General features: G+C 44.1%; 1 protein-coding gene across 10 annotated transcripts in view; it reads right to left on the bottom strand.

The window, feature by feature from the left end:
* Nucleotides 1-7,709: 7,709 nt before the first annotated feature.
* The window catches only part of DCUN1D3 (defective in cullin neddylation 1 domain containing 3), a 20,240-nt gene continuing 5,856 nt past the window's right edge, over nt 7,710-22,093 (bottom strand). For 5 of the 10 annotated variants that reach the window (XM_064520284.1, XM_026116237.2, XM_026116233.2 and 2 more), the window contains 3 exons: nt 16,801-16,877; nt 11,561-12,093; nt 7,710-9,467 (listed from right to left, as the gene is read on the bottom strand). In XM_064520284.1, the coding sequence (XP_064376354.1) occupies nt 8,981-9,467; nt 11,561-11,991 (918 nt within the window). In that variant the 5' untranslated portion in view covers nt 11,992-12,093; nt 16,801-16,877 and the 3' untranslated portion in view covers nt 7,710-8,980. Of the gene's footprint in view, nt 9,468-11,560; nt 12,094-12,282; nt 12,348-12,665; nt 12,813-16,800; nt 16,878-19,340; nt 21,889-22,093 lie in introns of those variants that run through there. The other 5 variants (XM_064520283.1, XM_064520285.1, XM_064520288.1 and 2 more) reach the window with 5 other exon arrangements.

Genomic DNA, 22,093 nt, shown 5'->3' with positions numbered 1-22,093 from the left:
CCCTTTTCCATTAACCCTTTCTTGCTGTATCACTTTCCCCTGGCAGTGAGCTAGGCAAGTGCTTAGGAAAGGCTGGGGCAATGCAGGGGAAGTGCAGCAAAGCCGCCAATCAGTACTGGCCCGGAAGATTTAATTCAGCAAGTGGTTCATGCGAAAGACTAACTTGCCAGCTGGGATGGCTCCACGAAAACATTGCAGCTCATAAAACAGCAAGCCAAGTTCGTGTAATACCTGCAGCAGCTGCTCAGAGGTTAAAAGCTATTCTCAGGAATTGTGGGGATTTCTGGAAATGTGCTGTGCCAGCTGTTGAAGCAGAGTTGCTGCCTGCTTTCCGGGAAAGCACTGTACTTAGGCCATGGAAGGGAGGAATTGGTGATTCACACTTTTTGGACAATCTCCACTTTCTCCTCCCTCCCTGTTCCCCCTCCCCCCCCTTTTCCACCCTTCCCCCAAAAAGGAAGATACACTCTGGCTGCAGAGGGAGGGGCAAGGGCCAGTTTAAGGAAAGTGCATGTCTAGGCAACCCTCACACATCATCAGGTTTTCAGCAGGGAGCAAGAAGTGCTGCGTTGCAGTAAGATTCAGTGCACTACTACTTGTGCTTTGCAACCTGATGGCTTTAGACCTGTGATTTGCAGCCATTGCCACTCTCACGCATTATCTGTTAACAGTGTGACTGTCCAAACACAAGGATGCCTAGGAGAGCCTCAGGCACTGAAAAAAAAATTGTTTGTTACAAGGTTTGAAAACTCAGGAAAAAGGAAGACTAAGGATTTCTTGATCTGAATTAAGAGCAGGCTGAGATAAAGCTGAAATAGTTATTTCAGCAATAATAAAATACATCTGATGATAGACTATCACCCCCTACTACCTTCCAACCCCAAGTTCACTTTGCTGGGCTCTTTAGCAAAGACCAGTTTATGAAGAAGTTAGGAACTGGTGCATGGAGGAACAGGCAAAAATAAAGGCAAAGGAGATGAAGGCAAATGTAGCGCTGGTCCCAAGGCAGCATTAGTGAACTGGTAGTAAGTGCTTAGATCAGTGTTGTTCATAGCATTTAATGCCTCGAAAACTCCTGACATTAAAGCTCTTGGACAAAAGAAATGTGGCCAAATTCTTTTTTTTGGGGGGTGGGGGTGGGGTATTTTAGCCACTCCAAGTGAGCCTGACATCCTTAAGGCTGTAGCTATCACACACGGGGATGAACATACCAACACCCATGTCAGCACTACTACAAAAACTCAAAGGGAGCCAGTCCCCTCCCGCAGCACTGCCAGCCCGGCTGCTGACCTGAGCGTCACAGAGCGCCCGGTGCCAGGAGCCCAGCGGGGCTGGCAAAGCCGCCCCGGAGGGACACGTCCCACTGACCGCACTGTTCACCCCGTCGTAAGAAAACGTTCCTCACATCCAGCATTTCCTTGCTGTAGAGACTTGCACTGCATAGTTTGGGGGGGGGGGGGGGGGAGAAAAGAAACAAACAGCTCATTTTCATCTTACGCAGTTGAAAACTGATGTAGTCACGTCCCTGCATAGGCTACACAGTATTTGGCAAGTATCTAGGATCCCTGCTTAAGAAACTCTGGAGATGACAAATAAAATTAGCAGGAGTCCTATTTATAGGCATGAAAAAATAATTAATTTTTCCCCTTTTAATTGAAAATGTAAAAAGGACTTCAGCTTTAAATAAGACATTTTGTACAAAGCTTCAACACAAAAAAAAAAGTGAACACCAAAGTGTGCATTATGTAAACACCACAAATGTTACTCATTTGTTCAGTAACGCGCAGAACAACGTGCAAATTCCCTTTCCAGTGGATTGGATTTCTGTAGCTGTTCTCCTCCCTCCCCCTGCAACCTTACTGGAATACAGGAAATCCAGAGGCTTTGGAACATTTACAAAGCTACAGTAGTCAGGATACATTGTGACTAAAGTTTTTTTTTCCCCCCCTTTTCTTTTCCTTTTTTTTTTTTTTTTTTTTCCTTTCTCCTTTAAGGGACTGGTCATTTAAATATACAGAAGTACTTGTACAATAATCTCACAGGTAAATGAATGGCAGATTGGATTAGAAAAAGCACCAAAATATTTAATATACATCTGGCACAAATTCCACAAAAGTCAGTAATGGACAAACCAATACTTTGCTGTAAGAGAAGAAAAACTCAGACTGCACTTAATGCGCTTCTTTTAAAAGGGGCTTGACAAAAACATTGCACTCGGAATTGCTATCAAAGAAAGACACCCTTCTTCTTACAATCTATTTGCATTGTGCAGTAGATTGCACAGTCCGTAACACGCTGGTTCCTTCTGTTCCAGACAACAGTGGTGAGCAAGAGTTGATACAAAAAAAAAAAAGTAACCGTAAAACTACAAAGCAAATGGAACTCAGAAGTAGATGCATCATCTTGAACCCCTCCCACTTTTTCTCTAGATCATTGCTTCAAATTTGGCCATATCCTTTTAAAAAAATAAAATAAAATCCTACATGAAAGAGAATTTACTCCAGCCATTTCCAAGCATTGCATGTTACATAGCACGTCTGCTAGTGCTGTCTACCAGAGGAAGCACGGTTCTGCTCCATGACAAGCAATACATTCATCATTTCCCAGAGTGAGAAAATTGGATCAGATGTGGGATCTCTCTTAGACAAGTCTGAAAAGGCAAAAAATGACTCCTGACACTGACTATGGCAGATTTGATCCTATTCACCCTGGATACATAAGCACTAGAGAGGTTGACCAGCTAGTTGCATTCACAAACAATTCAATGAAAGCCACACAAACTCGTGCTTTCATTATTTCCTTAGTTAGAAGTAGTTACTTCTCTGGGAGAAGATGCACTATCAAAACACATTCCTTCCATAAAGAGTGACTTAAGATGAAATCAGGGCCGAGATCCACAAACAAATATGCTAAGGAGCCTAACTGCATCAAACAGCTCCCTCAAGCCGCCAGGTCTACCCTATTCAGCCTGCTACTGCCTTGCAGTTGTTTCATGCCCTCAAGAGCAGCCAGTAAAAATCCCCAAAATTGCTGGGTTAGAATCTAATCCTGCAAGTCGCATCCATTTCCCTTGAAACTTGAGATAATTCACAACAGCACAAGGCTCTCAAACCACTCCTGCCAGCCCATTTCATTTTTAAAAGACTATTTTAACTTACAGATAAGAAAGAAAACATTTTTAAGATAACTATGTTTAGTGTGACTAAAAAGTCACAACTTCAAAACATGAAGCACTACACTATGACGTTCTCTAACATTAATACACACGGGAATAAAAAGCAGCAGCCAGCCTCGGACGCCCCTGACGCGCTGTGCAGATTGGCCACCTCTGGCCACATGTTCTCCGCTCCCACCGGCCCAGAGAAGAACCACAGTCAGCAGCTCCAACTGCAGGACATGGCAACGTTCAAGTAACACACTCGTTCAACAGTAGGCAACCTTTAGTCCAAATATAATTTACAGGAAAAAAAAGCGACAGCAAGAACATTTATTGGCAATAAATGCTGCTTCTGCCTGTGTGTAAAGTGACATGTCATCCAAAAAAGGGCTTGTCTGTAGAGTGCAATTACACAGAGAAGTGTGTGTGTGTGTGTGTGTGTGTGTAAAAAAATGACAACAACAAAGCTGTAAAACCTCCAGAACCTGTTAACATTTTAGAAGCTAACTACAGAAGGACTGAGGATGGCAACAGTAGTGAGGAACTGCTGTAATTTCAGTGATTTAAGGCAAGCTGTTTGCAGGACCAGTAAATTCATGCTCCTTTCACCTGTCCTCTCCTAAATTCCCACCCTTCCCTTGAAACATGTGCAAGACAAGTAGTGCAAGACTTCACACCCTCTAAAGCAGCCCTAAAATTGGAAGAATATTCTTGTAGCAACACTTGCTACAACATGGCATCTATTTCAGATTTATAATGACAGCAATTGTGTTGCAGTTTTCTTTTGGGGGGGGGGGGGAAGGAGGCAGAGGTGTTGCATGAAAAAAGAGATACCACCTAAACACATCAGTGAATGCAACCGAGCACTGAAAGCAGCAGGGCATCTCCAACACACTCCAGCTTTGCTCTGAGCATAAGGGCTTCATCCTGACCAAGATGCTGGTCTTAGGGAGCAAAAAGGATGCAGGTAGCCCTCACACTTCTGCAGCTCCCAGCTTCGCTGGGCGCTACAGGCACAGCCCAACATGGAGCAAACACGGTATTTTTTCATCAGAAGCAAAACACGCTCATGGCACTACATCGAGTGGGGTCTGAAAGCTTTTCCAGGACAAACGGCAAGGCTGGCAGCCGGCTCCGCTGTCAGTACCAGGAGCCCAGGCAGGGGGACGAAGGCCTGCTGAGGAAGGCCCCGAGCCGCCAGCGACTGCCGCGCTCTGAAACCAGCGCCCTGCAGGATTTACACTTCCGTCTGCAGTTCGACTTGGCTCCCTGTCAAAGGGCCGATCACGTGCAGATTAAACGCAGCATACCAAGGAGTACGGCAAATAGATAATACTTAACTGGGGTCAATTAAAAAAATAGATTACTCATCCAGGCATAAAATCCTGGAAGAAAAGGATGGTAACCTTAAACTATTCAAGTCTAAGAACGAGAGGTAGAGATACCTATGTACTTCATGGTGGAGGAGTTACAGCCCTCTGGCTTACAGTCTCAGGTATTTTACTTCAGCTGACAATATAAATCCAAAGCTTCAATCTTCAATAGTCCAGAGAGAAAACTTAACACTGGTGTTCGCGTTTGCACACAGTAAGATTTAAGCAGACACGGAGCTTTCACTACTGATCAGAGAGTTGTCTCAGTGCTCGCGTTTTGCGGTACATGGAGATGCTCCCCAAAAAACTTTGACTTCCAGGTTAAGCATCTTCCATTTTAGTACAAAAGTCTCAATTCACACGAATGCATTTTGAGCAGAGTGAGCTCATGGGCAGAATTTGGTACCCAATTTATAAAGGGTTTTCTGAGAAAGACCCACACTGCAGCACCCGGGGCTGCAAGACCCCGAAGTCCACGACGACTGCTGCCAACGAACAGGGACGATACGGCCTCAGCCAGCAAATCCCACCCCGGCCGAGGCGACTCTTCGTTGCCCGGTGCTGCTCTAAACTTTGCTGACTTGCAGGACGGCAAGGAAGATACCGGTGTGGATGGCGCCATGCAACTACGGCAGTCGTTAGCGAGCGTATGGCTGATTCCAGGAACCAGGCGCAAGAAGCCGCCGTCTGTCCCACGACAGGTTCCTCCGGCTCCGACGGACGGGCGAGGAGCGAGATCAGAGCCAAAGCTGCGCCCGCCTGCAGCGGCCCGTGCCACCCGCTCGACAGACGCGCCGCCCCTCCGGACGAGGGGCCGCGTCCATCTGCCACCCAATCTCAAGTCGCTCAGTCTCCAGCACGCTAGAGTAAGCGAGTTTCATGCTCTTGCACACACTTGGCCGAAAAGCTGCCGGGTTCAGAGGCCGACCCGCGAGCAGACCTGCGGCCCCGGCCTGGGGAGGCCGGCGCTCGCCCCGGCCGCAGGCGGATGCCATCCGTTTGTACCCCGCCTGCCGCACCTTCACTTATGTCCCTGCGGTCCCTGCATTACACAGTATTAGAGCTGCAATTCTCTGTATAGCACCAACAGCGAGTAAACTCACAATTCAACATTCAATCAACTCACTCAGCCATGCTCATGGCCAGCTACGGGCTGGGTCCTTTAAGCCCTAACTTGAAGGAAGTCTTTGACCTCAGCAACAGCCCTGCACAAATAAGACTTAGTACACCTGAGCCTCCTGTCAACCAGGGAGCCAAATTTTAAAGGTGTTGCAAATTATGACCTTGTGCAGGTGGTCAGTGTTTTATTCCTGGGGAGAAACGTTTACAGGAATTACATTTCTTTAGGCTGATAAGGGAAGGCAACAAAATGCTAGTGCAGATATCAAAGCAGTTTTCCAGTCTATTACTAAAACTGTCAAAATGTGTATCTAGAGTTATTTATCCCAAGTTGTAGCAGATTCAATTCATGCATCAAGTTTTTTAATCCATACTCAAAATAAAAAAAAATTAAATAGTTCCAATGGTTTCAAGAATTTCATCAGCATCATTGCCCACATACAGTCCTCTGGCCTACGCATTAATTATATAAAAATGAAGAGTGAATGTATTTGGCCTATTCCACAGAAATTCACAGTTTAACCATTAAACAAGCATATTTTCAGAGGCTCCAATAGCGTTAAAGATTTCCCAGAAACAGGTACAAGCCCCCACTCCCACCACTGGCATGAAGAAGTAAGGCCCCACGCCCTCTGCCACCCTCAGCACTGCCAGAGCTGCACCTTGGCTTCAGCTCCTCCTTTAGAAGCTTAAAATTCAGACGGGCCTGGCTTATACTTCGTAACTTGTAATCCAAAAATGAAATCAGACTAAAAATAAATGGCTCTTGGCTAGATGCATCGTTTGGCTACTTGTGCAAGCACCCCAAGGGGCTGCAGCGGCCCTGCTAGGCTGAGCAGCAGCAGCACAAGGCTCTCCCCTACTCCTGATGCACTAACACGGTTAAACCTTGATGCGTTATAAATTAATTTCCCTGCTGCAATCCACACTGGGAGCATGAGACAGATGCTCTCCTCAAAGCCCTCCAGCGCTGGGCCGCGGGAGCTGCTGCAGGTCAGTGTACAAACCAGCAGTAGCCGCTAGCTGCTTTCGTGTGCACCTGCGTGCATGGAGTACGCATCTGAGCGGTCAGCTTTCACATTTTGGACATTTTAAATTCTCCTCAGGAAAAAAACAGGAAGTGATGAACAGAGCATTTAATAGCTGACTGAATGAGTAGTCCCGAATTTATAAATACAGTCTTCCTTTACTATCAAATCAGGTCGACATTTGCAACTTTTGCGGACAAGGCAGCCTCTGCTGGGGAAGATTTTTTTCCCCCGTAGCAGCACCAGCAAAAGTCTCACCCTAAATTCAGCGGCACCGGCCCGAGCGCTTTGGCCTGCTCTGCTCACCACATCGCAACGCGGCACGGCTGCCAAGCAGCGCTTGTGCCGTGGGAGCTGGGAAGGACAAAGCCACGGTGTATTTACCTGCAAGAAACGAAGACCAGGGCTCCTGTCCCGCAAAGGACAAACTCACCTGCGTCTAAAACAACTGCATCTGTTTTCCACAGCTTAACACATCTCCCAACACAAGAGCTTGCACGAGCAGCATGGATCAAACTCTCCTCTTACCAGGTGAAAGAGATGCTATGTGAGGCTTGCGGGGTTTTTCCCAACAGTTTTGGATACCCACGTTTCGTTAGTGATTTGTGATCTCGGAGCCAAGCTATCGCAGAGGCTGCGTGCCAGCAAAGCCAGTGACCAAATTCAGGCCGCTATTCCTGCCGCCGCTGGCCCTGCTGGGGCACAGCGGATCTGCGAAGCGTGCCATCTTGGGGCTAATGGCAAGCTCTATTTAAAAAGGGTTTTCCCTTAGCTTTAAAACCTTTACATAGCACAAAAGCCATTAGATGCTATGGACAATTGTTCAAGGTTTTTTGTTTTTTCTTTTTTTAATTGAAGTCATTTTATGATCCTGAAACGCAGCTCTGAAAATAAAGATGTGTAATGGAAGCGTATCAAATTCGTTAAGCCAATGCTTAGCTTAATAGAAAGCCTTGGCAATCGTCCCTTTTACCAAAAAGTGTAAAAAAGTTGACATACTAAAATTAAAAAAAGGTAGCATCGATAACCAAAAAAGTTTCAACCAGTGTTAATAAAACTCCCTTTAAGTCACAACAATTTCAACAGGCAAATAGTCCCAATACAAGCATTTTAAAATAATAAATTGACTCCTATCCAAATATTACCAAATCAGTCTAAAAATGACGCATCTATACTTTTGTCATTAAGAACACATTAAGAATTCACTTTGTCATCAGATGCCAATATTGTTGCTCCAGAAAGCGTGGAGTAGTAACTGCAATTTAGCAATTAAACATCGGTTTAAAAAAATTGGTTTGTCAATATTAATGCAAAAGATAGTTCCTTACATAGAAGTACTGTGCTTGCCAGACAAGTAAGATAATACTTTAGGTATAAATCAAACATATTAAAGCAGAATTATACCACAGTTTTCCTTGAAGATTTAGGGTTTTTTTTATTTGTTGCTTCTGCTAATGTTTAGCAAACTTAAGAAGCAGAACCTTTGGTTCTTTTAATCAAGTAAAAATATTGTCATGTAACCACAAAAATACAACTTCCAGAGAAAATGGAAGTCCATCAAGAAGCCCACTTTCAATAAAACTGAGGTAGTACTGCTCTTTTATTATGTGATGTGTAAGAGATTTAGATACAAATCATCATCTACCACTCAGTTGACTGACAGGTACAGTAGTTTTACAAAACAATCCCAATATTTAGTTTGATACTCTGAAAAAAAAGGAATGATTTGGACTCATTCACTAAGAGTTAGCTTAAAATGGGAATTAGCCATATTACACAAAGCTGTTGCTTATGTTGTTTTTAGAGCCTCATTACCAGGGGATTAATGCATTTATAGTTAACAGTTAACACTGCTTTTCATCTTGGTATAAAACCTTAAAATTATTACAGCCTAAAATTTCAACAATGTAAACAGCACTACACACAGTACAGACCTGCCCTGACAGATGTAGTATGAAAAACTTAATCTGGCACTGTATAATTTAGCAATGTTAATTTAACCTAACTAAAAAGATCTACATTGTGCAAGAAATATCAGACTTATACTAATCTGAAGTCTTAAAAAACCCCCAAAATGCTTAACTTGTAGCCAGGGTCAAATATTTCAGGGCAAGAGTAAAAGGAATAACCAAAATTAAGAAAGTGCCTAAAACATGATACAGCATTTTAGAGCCCTTTCAAATACAAGGCAGAAAAAGGTGTAAAGTAGAAAAATCTGGAGCCTCGGCAATTTCCAGAAACATCCAGAGTTTACATTTCATGAAGGGCAACAGGTTGCTTCCGCCACTGCTGCTGAAATGCTGTTAAGTCTGTTCTTCCGTACACGGCCCCTCTGTGTCTGAAGATGCAATAATACATTTGGTTTCCTCTTCCTTTTTCCTTCGCTCCATTTCCCACTCCACAAAGGTATCGAAGAGACTAGGCCAGGCCTCGTCCTCGCTGTAGTTGCTAAGGTCTGGTCCAATCACCTGAGTAAAATTTAGAAACATGTTCCACGTGTCCCGGGAGATTCCCTTGATTCCTGAGGGGTTCTCGATTAGGAAGTGTAACCACTGGTCCAAAATAGGGGGTTTGTTTTGGGTGAAGACTAACTTCCAAAGGGCAATGGCTATTTCCCGATGTAGCGACCGCTGTCCTTCTTCAGAGTCCAGGCCAAACTGAAAGGTGAAACGATAGAGATCCTTGAATTTATCTTCCTGCTTGGCTTCGTTTAAGAGGCTGGGGAACCTTGCACAAATGCCGTCAATGCTGTCCGCGTTTATTGCTTTGCAGCCTTCAAAAAACTCCTTCCTATGAAGCAAGAGAAGAGGAATTAGTGACGACGCTTCTTACCAACCGCACGCTGAACAAAGTCCCCTCTCCGTTCGGATAGGCCAAATCAGCAGAGAGGAACCCCAGCAAGGTGCTGCGACACGCGGCATGCTCTCGCCCCTCTGCCGGGTGTCCGAAAGCTCTCGGCAACGACAGCCGCCAAGAGGAGAGCCGTTTCCCGTTTCCTACGGATTGGGGACGACGGTCAGAAGACACCCACCCTGCACGGCTGGGGCACTACCAGCATCGGAAAGACATTCTGCTTTACGGCCTTCTGACTACTTGATATTACCATATGCAGTGCCTTTCATTTAAAAAATAAAAGTGTACCACAGAAGCAGCGCAAACACATCTGAAAACACTGCATTTACTCCCTGAAGCCTCGTACGTAAACCGGCTTGATCTGACACTGCCCATGCCTAAATGCCCTTGCCCTGGATGAACCGCTCCCAAGGAAAAGAATAGTTCGGCTGTGCCTTTCCTCCCGGTTTTGGTTTCTCCTCCAAGACTGCAAAATGAAAAGGGTGCCAGCTGCGCAGGTCAGAGAAGGCACCGGCTGAAAGAACGGATCAGAGCACGGCGTCACGTAGCCAGGCTACAAGGCAGTATCTAAACAGTCAAAGCACCAGCGTACGAGGCCGTGTGGGAGGATGGCTAGCTGTGATCTGTCTAATGCTCGTGGGCAAGTGCCACAGCATAGTAACCAGCCAATATTAAGGGAAACCACCGATTCTGACGTGGGACGGGTGGAGGGAGGAACGGAGACAGTGCAATGCTCCGGAGCATGGACGAGTGCATTGCTTGTGCACTGCTTTCTGTAACAGGAGAAGCCAAAGCGGCACTTAGCACTCGGTGGACCACCTCTCAAGACCAATACCAGGGAGTGTGCTGTCAAACACAGGTAACCTCTCACCAGGACATTTGCCATCTCTCCAAGAGAATCAAAACGGTGTTAGCAACACTCAGGCTGGTTGTGCAGAATCGTAGACACTACCTGTCATTCCCTTACCACGTTAGCAAGTATCTGCTCCTTCCGCCCCTAGTAAATCCACATCTGCACTCCGCGGAGCACTCTTCCATGTGACACACCCCCGCACCCACGACACCTCCGGAGAGGCAGGAGAAGCTATCTGTGCTCAGTGCGCAACAGAAGGTTTCAGGCTCAGAACACCCAAGTAATTTTAATAGTTATTAGCTGAGTTAAAATAGGCAGCATTACTCAGATCAGTCTAGATAGCGGAGTAAAAAAAATAAAAAAAGAAATGTGTCTCAAATTGTAGGCAAGCCCGGGCAGGAAGCCTTTATTTGCTCTTACCTGAACAGTGATATAGAATCAGGTTTGGGGTGGGGAGGGTGTTACTGGGTCTTTTGATTCTCTTTTTGTTGGTAAATTTTATCCCTTCTGTTGTTTCTTGTAGCATCAAGCAGGCTTTATAAGCCTGCTGACTGAACAACTTTTCCAGAAAGACAGCACTTAAATGCCAATTGCTGCCAGCCAGCATGAAACAGCTACCAGTGTCAAACCTTGGGTTTATTTCTCCATCTCTGATTTAACAAAATTAATCTTGAGAAAAGTCACTAAATGTAACACTGGTTGGGCAGGAACAATTCTTAGGAAGAATTCTACTTGTCAGCCTTTTTTTTTTTTCCTCTTTTTTTTTTTAAAAAAAAAACAGAATAACAGTCGATAGCAATTAGTAAGGAATTACGCATATTACTTTAAAGCAGAAATCAACTTCAGTGTCCAACCTTATCATCATCCAGATGATGCTGGATACAGCAAAACTAGTTTTGGCAAATCAAGAATAAACTAGCGTCTAGAGAACGTCACTACACTGTTCATCATTAACAATAATGTCAAAAACATGCCTTCAATTCCAAAATCCACTGTGAGGGGAGGGAAAGAGGACAATACAAAGCTTACCTTCTGCAATGGTAGGAATTAATTTGTTCAAAAATGCAAGTCTTAGAAGAGATAAGTAAGTGAAGCTAACGAGGTTGTCTCTCCGACATACAGATGACAGGATATATTTTAACATATGAAAATAATTACAAGTTCTACAAGAACTAACCTTGTAAATTTGCACATGGTAGCAGCCTGGAATTTCCAAGCCAAAACTAGCACTTTAAATTCAGTGGGATCAACACAGAGGTCATTGCAAAATCGTTCCATTCCTTCTTCCAGGATGGCATCTTCCCGTTCATCCTTGTATCTCCTAAACAACTCCCCAATCCTCTGCAGCGAAGACTCTTCTGCACTGGAAACAGCGTCTTTCTTTGTATCCCCAGAAAACGTTGCAGGCTGACTAGACTCTACAGCGGTCTCCGTTTTCTTTGTCCCGTTGACGAGGATATCCCCTGAAGACTTCCCGCAAACCGAAGCATGGTCGTCTTTGTGGACTGCACTTCTCTTACTGTGCGACTTGCTGCCAGACTCTCTCTCCCCGTTCTTGCTGCCGAGGGTGGAAGAAGGGTTCTTGCACTTCGTGACGCACTGGCCCATGATGCTGCAAGCCCAGCTTCTCGAGCGGTCCCCTGGCAGTCGGACACCCTCTCGGCAGCTGTTCAACACATTTCACCGTGCCATCAGCGGCAGTCAACTAACCTGAAAAACAGTTTCAGAGTCAAATCACTGCTCCTCCACAAAGAATATTGTAAGTATTAAATACAGAGTAACATTCACCAGTGAGTAAGAGATCAACTTCAGGATATTTAAGTTTTGCGTACTGAAAAGGAGTAGTGTACAAAAAGTTGGCATATGCCATAAATTTCAGGCAATTTCAGGCTGCTTTACCTAGAAATCAATGCAGCTCACTCAGTGGCTGCAATATACTAACGGGTCCTAATAAAGGAAATTCCTAAAATTCTTACTGTAACATAGGTTACAAAGAGGTTGATTCATGTACAGACTTCATCACGACAGACTACTCCAACACAGGAATATTTTACAGGAAATAGTTTTGAAAAGTATATCCACATTTTATATATAGAATACAAAACACTGAAATAAAGCACTTCAGAGGAGGAAAAAAGAAAAAAAACTATCAGAGACTTATGCTTTAGAATTAAGACTGTACCTTTGGCAAACTGGCAAAAACTTTTTTTTAAGTTTGGAATCTAGATTTTTGTTTTTAAAACATACAGAGAGCGTGTTTGCAGAAAGGAGGCAACACTCACTTTTCAAGATGGTATTTAAGGAATTATTCATTGTTTCAAGTGGGCTCCTGCCCTTCAGGTGAGGGGACAGGCAAGGGGGAAGGGGCCTTCCTAACGAAGCCTTCAGACAGACACGCATGCAGATAGGAAGAAGCAGTACTTCCAGTTCAGTTTTTTCAACCTAAATGAAAATGCCATAGTGGTTTCTTCACACTGTGTTTTTAGAAATCATAATGTTAAAGCCTTGCATATTTGGAAAAGATATTTTACTCACAGAAAAAGGATCTTAAGATATTCCTGCTAAAACCAACCAAACTCTCACAGTCCCTATCAGCATGCAGCCATGCCCCCAAATAGGCCATTTCTTAGAAACATCAACTCCAAGAAAGCAATTGCTTATCATATTCCTCCTTTCTCCACTTATTTGCATCTCACCTCTGCTGTCTGTTAGGCAGCAGCCTCCACAGTAAAAACTGGGTTTTACCTAGTCATTTTTGGTTATTGCTTCCAGGTTATAGAACAAGTAAGAAAAGAGGGATTAAACATTACAAAGAAAGAAAATAGATGTGATGAGAGTTTTTGTGTATTCCTTCTTGGGTAAAGCCCTTCAGAAAGTGAACTCCTATTTTAAGCTCTAAGCCAGCTCTGAACAGCAGCACTGACGACAGATGAATTCTCCAGAAATTATGATTACAAACACGTATCTTCTCCCAGCTCCTCCCATCTGTCAGAGCTATTTTAGCAGAACACTGTACATGCACTTTCACAAGCAAATAAGATTCCTTTTGCCAACATAGTTTACTACAATGTGGAGCTAGTTTAATCAGCAAGAGACCTTTTCCCAGCACAACTGGCTTCCTCCCTACCACTTTTTAACCCATATAAACTATATCTCCACCAAGAAGTTTCCTCACATAGCAACAAACCTCGTAAATGCTGATTAGTCCTAGAGATTCCTCTAAAAGAAAAATCTTAAAACAGACTACATAGCCCTCCATACTCTTTTTTTTTTTTTTTTTTTTTAAATAAGCCTGCAAGTATGGACCTGCAGCTGAAGATACTTCTCTTAGCACAGGTATAGTCTTTCACTCTTGACCACTTGTTTTATTGCCAGTAGCCAAGCCAGCCCCACAGGCTGCGTGTGATGCACCAGTTCAAACTGAAGTCCCTCTGCGGAGGGGACAGAACATGGAAAAGGGAAGAAGGGAGAGAGAAGAAAGAGTAGAGGAAAGGCCATGGAGGGTAGAATGAAGGAAAGTATATGTATTTTCCTAAACTGTCAGCCCAGATATCTACAGAAACAAGAAATAAGACATTTAACAACTCATCAGTTTAAAAAAAAATTTTGTATAACTGTTTTTAAAGCAGCAGAAGGAACAAACATCTGGTATGTGCTTTCAAAGTGCTTAAGAGAGGCACTTCGTAACATCGTTTTTATGGGCAAGTAAAGTTCAATCTAATGTATTCAAAAATAACTTCTTAGTCGTTTGTATTTTAAAGGATTCATTAAGAGATGCGTTTCCACACAAATAGCCCATAAGGCAATTCCGCGGGTCCTCGTGCTTCCCAGCTGTTTGTGGATCGGCAGAGAACAGCCTGGCCCGGTTCCGGTGCTGCCGCGCGTCTGAGGAACGTCGGCTTCTCAAATCCGCACCAGTTATTTTTCCATTACACCAAAACAAACCGGATATTATTAGACAGTGTGAATTACTGATTAGTGATTAACTGCCAGATACCAGCCTTCCTTTTTTTCTTTAAATTCATGAGATTTCAAATGCTCTATTCACACATTAATACTTGTTCTTCCAGGAATGGCTTTTCCCTACGGGCAGGTTAAGGAATAGCTGCTTATTAGCGAATGGTACTTTCCTCTGAAGTAGCTAGTAGCAGCCAAATCAGAAGCAGGATAAGGGTCAGAGATTATTAGTCTAATTCACTTTAGTAACCTCAATTTCAAGTTAAAAACAACAACAAAGTTTACAAGACTAACTTACACACTCTACTCATGTATTTTCTTAACAGAAGTGATTCACGCTGTCACGCTTCCTAAGCAACTGCTTGTGTTAACAACAAAAATACCCAGTATTCAAGTCTAAAATTTGACATCACCAGCACGACAAACAGATGGGTTTTACTGCCATTTGCTGTCACAAGACGACAGCATTACTTTACGCGGAAGGAAGGTCAGTCAGCGTTATTAAACTGCTATACATGAGAAAGCATCCTCATGGCTGCTTCTGAAAACCAGCGGGGAGCACACTGACGTTAACCTACAGACTGCACGTTAACGAAGACCCCACCAGTGCATCCCTCCAAACAAGCAACTTTTCTATTCTCCAACCCACTTGCCTTACAAAGGGCTGATTCCTGCTCCTGGACAGATACAGCCTGAGCTCTGCTACCATTGGTGCTCCTTGCAACAACAGAGCTTCTTTCTTCCTCTCTACCAAAGAGATAATCAAAGAGTAATCCTACTTACTGCAAACAAACACTACAAGATACTCAAGTGCAGTTGCTGTAATTTCTCACTTTTCTGATACATGAAACTTGATACCATGTTCCAGATACTTTGAAGCACTCTACCCCAAAAATAGCAAAACCAGCTAAAAAATGTCAGACTGCATCCGTTGGCAGTTTGTGCATGTATCTTGTTTTGCAAGAGACAAGTCTTTTGGCGCTCCATGAGTTATCCTTTTATAAAATGCTTTCACTGTGCCGCATCCACTTACTAGTCACCTCCGCTTCCTATGTGACTCAGGTTTCAAGCCATGAAAGCAACAAGTGCATAGGAAGGCGGCAGAAACATGTGGGAGAACTCAAGACTTCTTATTAAGGTAGGATGGAGAAGGGCTCCAATTGCAGCATCAGGAGCCGCACTGAATTCAGTGTTCAGTGAAGATAAAAAGCACTTTCAGGAAAGCAAATGAGGTAACTAAACTGCAGAGCAAAGTGAATGTCAGGTCTAGGTCAGGCTGACTGTGCCCAAGTGAGCACAAGGACTTGCTAAGATATTTCTCCCAGCTGGTTTAGGAACCTCAAGTATAAAGTTCTCATGTACCCAAAGGCAATCCTGCACTGGTGGCAAAACACCAATTCCCAAAAGGATCAGTTCTCAAGAGCAAACTTACCGTAACAATTTATACAACTTGACAGTGAGACAGAAAAGGCAGCACTGGCCATTAAGTTTTGCCATTCTACTAATAAAGAACAAAATTCAGGGCTAACATTGGAATGCACTCAGCACTACAGGATACAGGACTCCCAAAGAAGTTTGATTACTCAGACAAGTATTGAGCAATAACCTACAGTAAATATGAATCACCAAGATGCCCATGAGACTGTCTTCCACATAACAGGAACTGCAAAGCACAGATGGACAGTGATGCTCTCTATTTCTTACTAGAAGGGAGTAAGCAACTGGAAACACAGGAAGTCTAGCGCTGGTGACTACAACCATTTTAGCGAAAGCCACCCTTTAAGAACAAAGGATGTGTCAAACCATATGGCCCAACACATGAGACTGAAAAACCTGAAAACAATTGAAAAGATCTTGCTAATAGTTGCCTTACAAAACTTACAAAAGAAAGCAACCAAGTGTTGATTTCAAGAGACCAAATCACGCATAACCCAAGGTGTGAAAGAACCAAGACGGTGAAGTGACTCAGCAGTGAGTCTCTGCTGGACACAGCGCACCGCAGCACAACTGACAACAGCACAACTGGACAGGGCGAGAGCTGGCAGGAGGAGAGAAGATGCAAAGGGGATATTTAAGTAACCCAGGCAAACATTTTTGTTTAATGACTATAATGACTTTAATGACTATTGCTGTAGCAATAACACAACATAGTCAAGCATTATGCTGTTTAATAAAGTGTTGCATCAGAAGGTATTTACAATGAGTTTCAAAGCGCAGGCGGTATCAGGAGAGCAGGGAAAAAAAAACATGTATACAAGAACACTGCAAAGTCAAGTTGAAGAAATCTCATTACAAAAGGGGACAGCTCAGCCAACCATTAAATCCCTTCCAAAGTGGCAGTTCATCAACTAAGGCGAAGACAACATTGCTGAAGATTAACTAAGCTTTCACCCACTCTCAACTCTTTTGTAACAGTTTATGCTTTGTCAGTAATCTTGTAAGCAAACATCTAATACTTACGTATTTGCAGAGACGCAGAGAATCATTCCCCTAGCTTTCACAGCCTTCTTCAGGCTTCCTGGCTTCCACATGGAACACTGTAAAACAAAAGGACCACACAAACCTTTACACTTAGAAGAGACTACAAAAAAACCTAAAATGCACTTAATTGCCTAGTAGGGACTGTATGTATTTAATAAAACTCAGGAACTCTTTTATAGCCAAAACTCACTTGTTGAAAGAGCCATTTTATAAAACTACTTCACTTTTTGACCTATGAAGTACCATTAACACCACTAATGTTCATTATTATAAAGCATAGAGTATGAACTAAATACAACAGACTTAGTTTCAAACTTTTGTTAAAAGTAAACACACACTTCCATATATTATACAAGTTTCAGCAAGGAGAGTTAATTCCTCACTTCACATACTCAGGGCAAACCAGAGGACATGCTGCCTTTGCCAGTCCGCGGGCACCAGAGATGCTACCTAGCAACACATAATTTGGGTCTAGAACGTAATTCTCTTTTTTCATTCTTGAGCACATTCTTTTCCACATTTGTTTTCCCATGTTCAAGTTGATTTCACACAACTTCTAATTTCCTAGCTCTGCAAATGTACCTAAGGAGGTCTGGAGAGAAGCTGATGGATGAGGGTACATTGGGTTTGTGTAGCAAGAACTGCACCTGCAGCACCTGGTCGACAGCTCTGCTAGCACCCAATCTAGAAAACAACCGAGAAAGCTCTGGCAAATCTCCTCGGCTCTATCATACCATCAGAAATACCAAAAAGTCCAATTTTTACAGCTCTGAGTACATCTAGGGAGCAGACAGGTGACAAAAAGCTGCCTTTCTGCAAACTTTCTTTTTTACATGAGAACTTTTTCTCATGGCAGCAAGTGTGAACATTAGCTTGCTCCGTGCTTTCTTCAGCGGAAAGCAGGGAACGCACGTAGAAAGACAACCATGAAACAAATTCCTATTGCACATGCCAATCTCCACACCAGTTGAGTTTTCCCTGAACTTTGGAGCCCTTTATGTAGATTGTGCTGAGTGACCAAGAATAAATCCCAGTTCACACCAAGGCTGTTTAAAACAACAACAACCACCACCACCACCTCAGGGAAACAGGCATCTAAAACTTCAAAAACCCTAGAAACTCTGGAGTGGTATTTTTGCCCACAATATACTCACAGAGCAAAGACACTTCTCCACTGAATCTTTTTTGGACATTTTTCCTCCAAGACGGATATTCCAAAAAGCCACTTCCCTATGGAGTTAAACTGTCTGCTTCCAAACCTCACCACTACGCAAACACCACCCGTATCCTCTCCCTACGGCCACACAGCTTGCTCAGAGCATGCCCCAACTGACAAGGCAACAACGTGCGACACCGCTGAAGGTGTGACCGGGAGCAGGAGCACCAACCACCTTAACGCAGTACAGCCGCAGACGAGTTCTCGTCTCTCACAGTGGAAGTATGGGCTTGCCTTTCTTTCTGTTTCACCATAACTTCACATGAATTTCATGAGTTTAACATCTGACACCCCTGGGTTAATTTCTTGTGGCCACCTGCAATTAAAGGAGTCCTTTCACATGTAGGTTGAGGGATCACAAAGAGACGAGAGGAGCCAGGCGCTGCGCAGCCCCGTTCCCCCCCGGAGCTAGCTCAAAGGGAGGAGAGGCAACATTTTACACTCAATAGCTTAAAAACCAATGGCAATGACATGCAACCCACCTAAGCACTTATTTGGAAGAAGCCTAGGAGCCACCTAATCTACATTTCCATTTGACTCCTGCACAAACTGGAAGCAAAGGCTTATTTTAAGTTCAAAAGAAGCTGAAAGCTGATGGAGTTCAGATCTATCTAGCGAGGGCCAAATGTTTTCCAGGATTGTGTGAAGCAGTTTCCATGCTGGCTGACCCGTAGATACATACTGTCTAAACCCAGGAGCCAGATATATTAACATCTGTTAGAACTGTCAGCTACAGTCCCTCCCCTGTTATTATTTTTATTCTACTGTGTTGTACATTGACTGACACAGGCATCATGGCACGGAGCCATCAAGCGCTACAGACAGCGAGAAATAATTCAGCTAGTTCTGGAACCACTTGCAAACAAAAAAAAGCTTTCACTTTTTTTAATACAGTAGTAAGTCTAAATTTTGGTGACATGTAGAATGAGTTACTAGTTAAAAAACAAGCTATTGAGGTCTGTATTTAAAGGTCATCACAGTTACAGCAACGTGTTGTGACTGACTTTAACCTAAATCATGCAAGATGAACGGGGCGGGGATGGAAAGACGCATCAACATTTTTGTGGCACGAGTTAATTCATCCGTAGGTCAAGCTCAGGGGGACAGAGGCACCTGCGTGATCGCAGGGCGTCCCCCCTTGGCAGCGGCGAGCGGAGCGTCACTACCGGCACGGCTCGGAAACCAGCCCGGGTCATTAGGTAGCAATCCCGCTCCGCAGCCCGTGGGGATAAGCAGCGAGCGGGTGGAGCGCGCCCTCGAGACCAGCGGGACCTTCGTTTCGCTCTCCTGCCACGTTTCGCACCTGCGTCCTCCATGCCTCCGTGGCTTTGGCGCCGAGCACAGGCAGGCAGAAGGTCGCGTTACAGACCCGCTGCAGAGCCAGAGCGGCTACAGCCCCGAACGCTTCCTCGCAGCGGCTTCTCCAGGAGGAAGAGCTGACAGCGTTCCCACAAAAGGCAGCTTGCTTTGCTTTGCTTTGCTGTGTGGAAGAATTAGCCATATCATTTCGCTCTTCAGCAGACAGAAATCAAGCATATGGAAGACTTTACTGTTATACTTGTTTCATACTGCAGTTCCAAAGCACTTCTAGCATGAGTGAAGCTAGTATCAGCAAAACCATCACTTTCTGAGAAGAGCTTATTGCACACCATACCCCGCAGTGACACTGTCTCAGCAAAAGCATTCTGCCACAGTTACAATGGCCACATGACGGGCTCGCGCCAGCTCAGAAAACACCTCCCCACGTCCCTAAACGAGAGCTGGGCTACCAGAAGCCTATAATGGAGACCCGCTCGGCATCTATAGCTGTAGAAAACACATTTATGCAAAATTATTTAAGAGGAAGTCTAAAAGCAGGAAAAGTCTGCTGCAATTAGTTAAGAAGTGAATTGTAAGGCTTCCTGCAGTTCAAGAACCTTCCAGGGAACTACAGCCAGGTTATGATTTTGGAAGAACAAAGAAGGGAACTTCTGTCAGCCTGTTCCAAATCTGCTTAATAACATATTTCTGATTAGCCAGCTCTGAGTTCTGGAATCAAACCACAATACTGGGAACCCTAATCAAACTGGATAAAGTTTGTCTCTACAAAACACACTTGGTCTCCAAGTAGAAGCCAACTATGTGGATGCATAAAAGGGAGAGTTATGGGGGGACGAGGGGACACGTAGGTCCCACTCCCTGATTAACTCTGCAGCCAGCTGTCCACGGATGGACCACGCAGAGTTTCGACTGTCCCTTGGTAGGGAGAAGGCTCAATGGCAGTCAACAGGAGAACCAAGCTATCAGCAGCCAGACAACATCTATGCTGAAAGCCTGAATACTCTGCCTCCAACAAAATGCGGACTCCTTCGAGAAAGGGCACGTTCGAAAGGCCAAACTAGTTTAGAAGGGAAGAGAGGTTCAAATGTAAAGTCCCTCAAACCCGCTTCACCATGCCCACAGTCCCCAACGCTGAGCCAGTTCTTGGTGCCAAGGATCACAACTATCACCAAACGCCCAAAGCCACCCTAGAACGACTCCCGGAAACAGGAAGGAATCTCTTGCCGAACAACCACACCTAGACACTGGGTGCCCTCGCTCCAAGGCCAGGGCTGTAACGTCATGGACATTTTTCCATTCAAGACTCTGGACAGAGGAAACCTGCTTTCTGCATTCTTTAAGACCACCCTGCTGAGAGTTGGAGCACGACAACATATTTCATGTTCAAACAGCAACAATTGGTCCTAAAAATCCCTCACTGAAATAGAGGTTTCAGATGTGCAGTTCAGTGTGTGCAGTTAATTACAGAACAAAGTTTGCTTAAGAAAAAAATACGAATAATAATGTGAAAGATGATAGGGAAAAGAGTAAAGGCACTGTACTACTCCTGTTCACAGAAAGCATGCTGTGCAAAACAGTTTTTTTCAGCAGACACACATGCAACATTTCCTTTGAATCCCTCCCTTTCTTTTACATTCTCTAACTGCACAGTACCTTACAGACTGGTTACTTTTCATTATCTTTTCCACTTTGCCCCATTAGAAAGTTATAAATCCTTTAATAGCATGTATTTCACCTTTTGGGGGTGGGAGGGTGGGATGCCTTGTTAGGATTATTGTACTTTTAGAGAGCAAATCCAAGAAGAGTTTGATGAGAAACCATTGGTCCAGTTAGCTAAATAGAGTATAATCTTAGAAGGGTGACTCCATGTAACGTAAGTTAGTGGACCAGCTCCCACAGCAGCAGTATTTGTTTTGAGAAGTAGATTTAGACTATGAGCAACCCAGCAGGCAGAGGGGAAACCAAGGCAGTCAGACCACGTGGCCATTCAAGATCATGCCGGCAGTTTTCGGTAAAGATGGAACGAGAACCCAAACCAGACTCCATCCAATTTCCTAGCTAGTATATGCTTTAGCAACATGAGTAAGCTAGGTTTTTTTTTACTGTAACTAACTCATCCCTGACCTACCAGCTTTAAAAACCTCCATCTAAAAACTAAGTATCAATCCTCCCTCTCTCCCCTCAGACCCTCCTCAAGGTCCACAGACCTCTCCAGGTCCAGCACTTCTGAAAAAGCAAATCATCACCTACTGAATTTTTCCTCTAACGTGCTGATGATCGTAAAAGAATAATGCATCAGCATCTTTCCAGGGTTCACCAGAAAACTTCTGCACAGCGTGATGGACATTTTAGCACTTCAGCATGTATTACGAACAGCCAAAGCAGCACATGCCAGGGGAAGAGCTACTGTGTGCTCAGATACACCTGGTTCACATCACTACAGCAGAGCGGCAGGTTACGGAACCAGCAAAAACCGTGTTCCCAGGATATTTGACGCAGACACATCACGCTGTAAGCAGCTGAAAGCTGCTGTACTACATTTAGCTTATTCTCTCTTTGTCAATTTTATAAATTAATCTATGGAAAACTGCAACTATCCTGTAGCCAAACCAGAATAACACTGAAAAAACACCTCAGTCTACACTCCACTCTGCAGTTAAAAAAATACTTACTTTTAAACAGAGTTAAGTGCTTGTGGATTTTCTTTTGCACCGAGTTTAGCTAGCAGACTTCACC

This window comes from Dromaius novaehollandiae, chromosome 14 (assembly GCF_036370855.1).
Source record: "Dromaius novaehollandiae isolate bDroNov1 chromosome 14, bDroNov1.hap1, whole genome shotgun sequence".
Lineage (NCBI taxonomy): Eukaryota > Metazoa > Chordata > Aves > Casuariiformes > Dromaiidae > Dromaius > Dromaius novaehollandiae.
Note: the sequence above shows the minus strand (reverse complement) of the source record. Positions and strands in the feature narration are given on the sequence as shown.